The following is a 2500-nucleotide window of genomic DNA, read 5'->3' as shown; positions in this document are numbered from 1 at the left end:
CATATATATATATATATATATATATATATATATATATATATATATATATATATATATGTATATATATATATATACATATACATATGTATATATACATATATATATATATATATATATATATATATATATATATATATATATATAATGTATGTATATATGTATATATATATATATATATATATATATATATATATATATATATATATATGAACACACTATGCATATATGATATGTGTTTGTATTTGTATGTGTGCACATACATGTACATATATGTGCACACACTCAGTGCAGCATCCACCACAAAAGCAATATTCTAAGCATCCCCCCCCACCCCCCACCCCCCATCCACCACCACGAAGCTTCCGCACACAGCAGCCCTCTTCCCTCCCTCCCCCCTCTCCCGTTCACCCCCCGCACCCCCTCCCCGCCCGGAGCATTGCCCAAGCCCCGCCGCGCCGTGCAACACCGGAGCGCAACGGGGAACGGGAAGAGGCCTGGCATCCGGCGCCGCGGGAGGAGCGAAAGGTTCCTGCGACACGCGAGCGAAGGGCGAGGCACAGCGGCCGCAACTGGAGCACGGATGGCCGACCGCGCTGCCGTGTGTCCGCTGCAGAAGTGATCGCGGAGGTGGCGCAAGGGCGGGAATCGTCTTAGGCGCTTCTCTGATCCGGTTTTTTTTTCTTCCGCTTCTTCTTTTTCTTTTGCTTCTCTCTGGTCCGTTTTTTCTTTCACTTCTTTTTCTTCATTTTCTTTTTCTTTCTTTCTTTTCTTTCTCTCTTTTACTTTTTTGTTTCCTTTTCTTTTTCTTTCTTTTTTGTATCCTTTTCTTTTTTCTTTCTTTGTCTTCTTTTCCTTTCTTTTTTGTTTCCTTATCTTTTGCTTTCTTTTTTCTTTATTTTTTTTCTTTTCTTCGTCTTCATTTTTATTTCATTTTCTTTCTCTTTTCTTTTTCTGTTTCATTTATTGATCTGTTTATTTGTCTTCTTTTTTTGACTTAGGAGGTTTCATTTTCCTTCGTTTTTTATTAGCTTTTATTTGTTGATTTTGGGATTTATTTTTATAATTGTTATTACTCTTCTTATTCGTAAGTTCGTTTTGGTTTTAAAATCATTAACAGTTTTGTTGTTACCGTTGCCGTTATTAGATCCTCACCTGCTTCGTAAAAGTATGAAAGGTATGAATGAGAATGAATATCTTCACAGTACAAGAGACATATTTGACCGGTTTCGAATATATCTCCGTCAGAAATACATGTATTTCTGACGAAGACATATTCGAAACCGGTTAAATACATCTCTTGTATTGTGGAGATATTCGTTTTCATTCATACTTCTTCTGCATTTGTTAACATGAATATAATTCTGCTTCGTTTTATTTGCCGTCGCTCAGCATCCTGGATTTGCCCCAAATGTTAGTCACTAAATAAAAGCTAAATGAAATGCTACAATGATCATTAAAGGAGGGAGGGGAAAGGAGATGGGGGGATGGGGAAGGGAGATGGGGGGGAAGGGGCAAGGGAAAGGGAGATAGGGGGATGGAGGGGGAAGGAGATGGGAGGGATGGGGGAAGGGAGATGGGGGGGATGGGGGGAGGGGGGGGGGAGATGGGGGGATGGAGGGGGAAGGGTTTCTGGTTTCTGCGGATGGATTAGGGAGAGGGAGAGACGGAGAGGGAGAGGGAGACATACAGAAAGATTGAGGAAGAAAGAGAGAGTGGAGTCAGGTAGGAGGAAGTGAGAGAGAGAGAAAGAGTGAGAGGAAAGAAACAAGTTGTATGAATGAACTGCAAAAAAAAAGAGAGATACAGAAGAAAATGAATCGGAGAGATTACACACATTAAAATAACGGAAACCCCGGGGCACCATCCCACGGGGGAGGAAAGAGTTGAGAGCGTAGCGAGAGGCAGGAGGGTGATCCTTGGGGCGGGGGTGGGGGGGGGGAGACTCCCCTGGGGCAGCGGAACAGGTGACTCAGGACTGCGGACCGGGAGGTGAAGACTTGGGGCTTGGGGACTTAAGGTCATGGGCTTGGACTGGATTTAAGATTTAAGACTTGAGGAGTTAAGCCCCAAGATTGGGGACTGGATTTTTTAGGCCTAGGAATGAGAACTTTTGGGGGGGCTTAGAACTGAAAACATGATACCTAGGGCAGAAGATTCTAGCCGCCAATTTGTTAAGTTTAAATGAATATTCACATATACGGACGTGCATATCCACAGAAATATATGGATCTCTGTCTATAATCTGATAGATACATTTATCTATCTGTCCGGTAGATATGTATGTCTAGAGTGATAGACAAGCATTTATTTTTTGTGTATGTTCGTTGGGTCGGGCCTCGCACAATTTTAACAAACCGGCCGTAGGACTTTAGGACTTTTGGTACCTAGGACTAAGGACTTTAGCCTTTGAACTCTGAACTTTGAACTGGGATTCTGTTCGACTTGGGCCTGGGACGTCAGACTTGAGACAGAACAGAGAAATTACGACTGAAGACTTGGA

The 2500-nt window shown here is 42.0% G+C and overlaps 1 protein-coding gene across 1 annotated transcript in view; it reads right to left on the bottom strand.

The window, feature by feature from the left end:
• The window catches only part of LOC138860642 (uncharacterized), a 15826-nt gene that overhangs the window by 13134 nt on the left and 192 nt on the right, over window positions 1-2500 (bottom strand). Inside the window, exon 2 of the mRNA XM_070118641.1 lies at window positions 2385-2500. This exon is cut by the window's right edge and continues 7 nt beyond it. Coding sequence (XP_069974742.1) covers window positions 2385-2500 — 116 coding nt within the window. The remainder of the gene's footprint in view (window positions 1-2384) is intronic.

Source organism: Penaeus vannamei, chromosome 42 (assembly GCF_042767895.1).
Source record: "Penaeus vannamei isolate JL-2024 chromosome 42, ASM4276789v1, whole genome shotgun sequence".
In the NCBI taxonomy this organism is placed as follows: Eukaryota; Metazoa; Arthropoda; class Malacostraca; order Decapoda; family Penaeidae; genus Penaeus; species Penaeus vannamei.
Note: the sequence above shows the minus strand (reverse complement) of the source record. Positions and strands in the feature narration are given on the sequence as shown.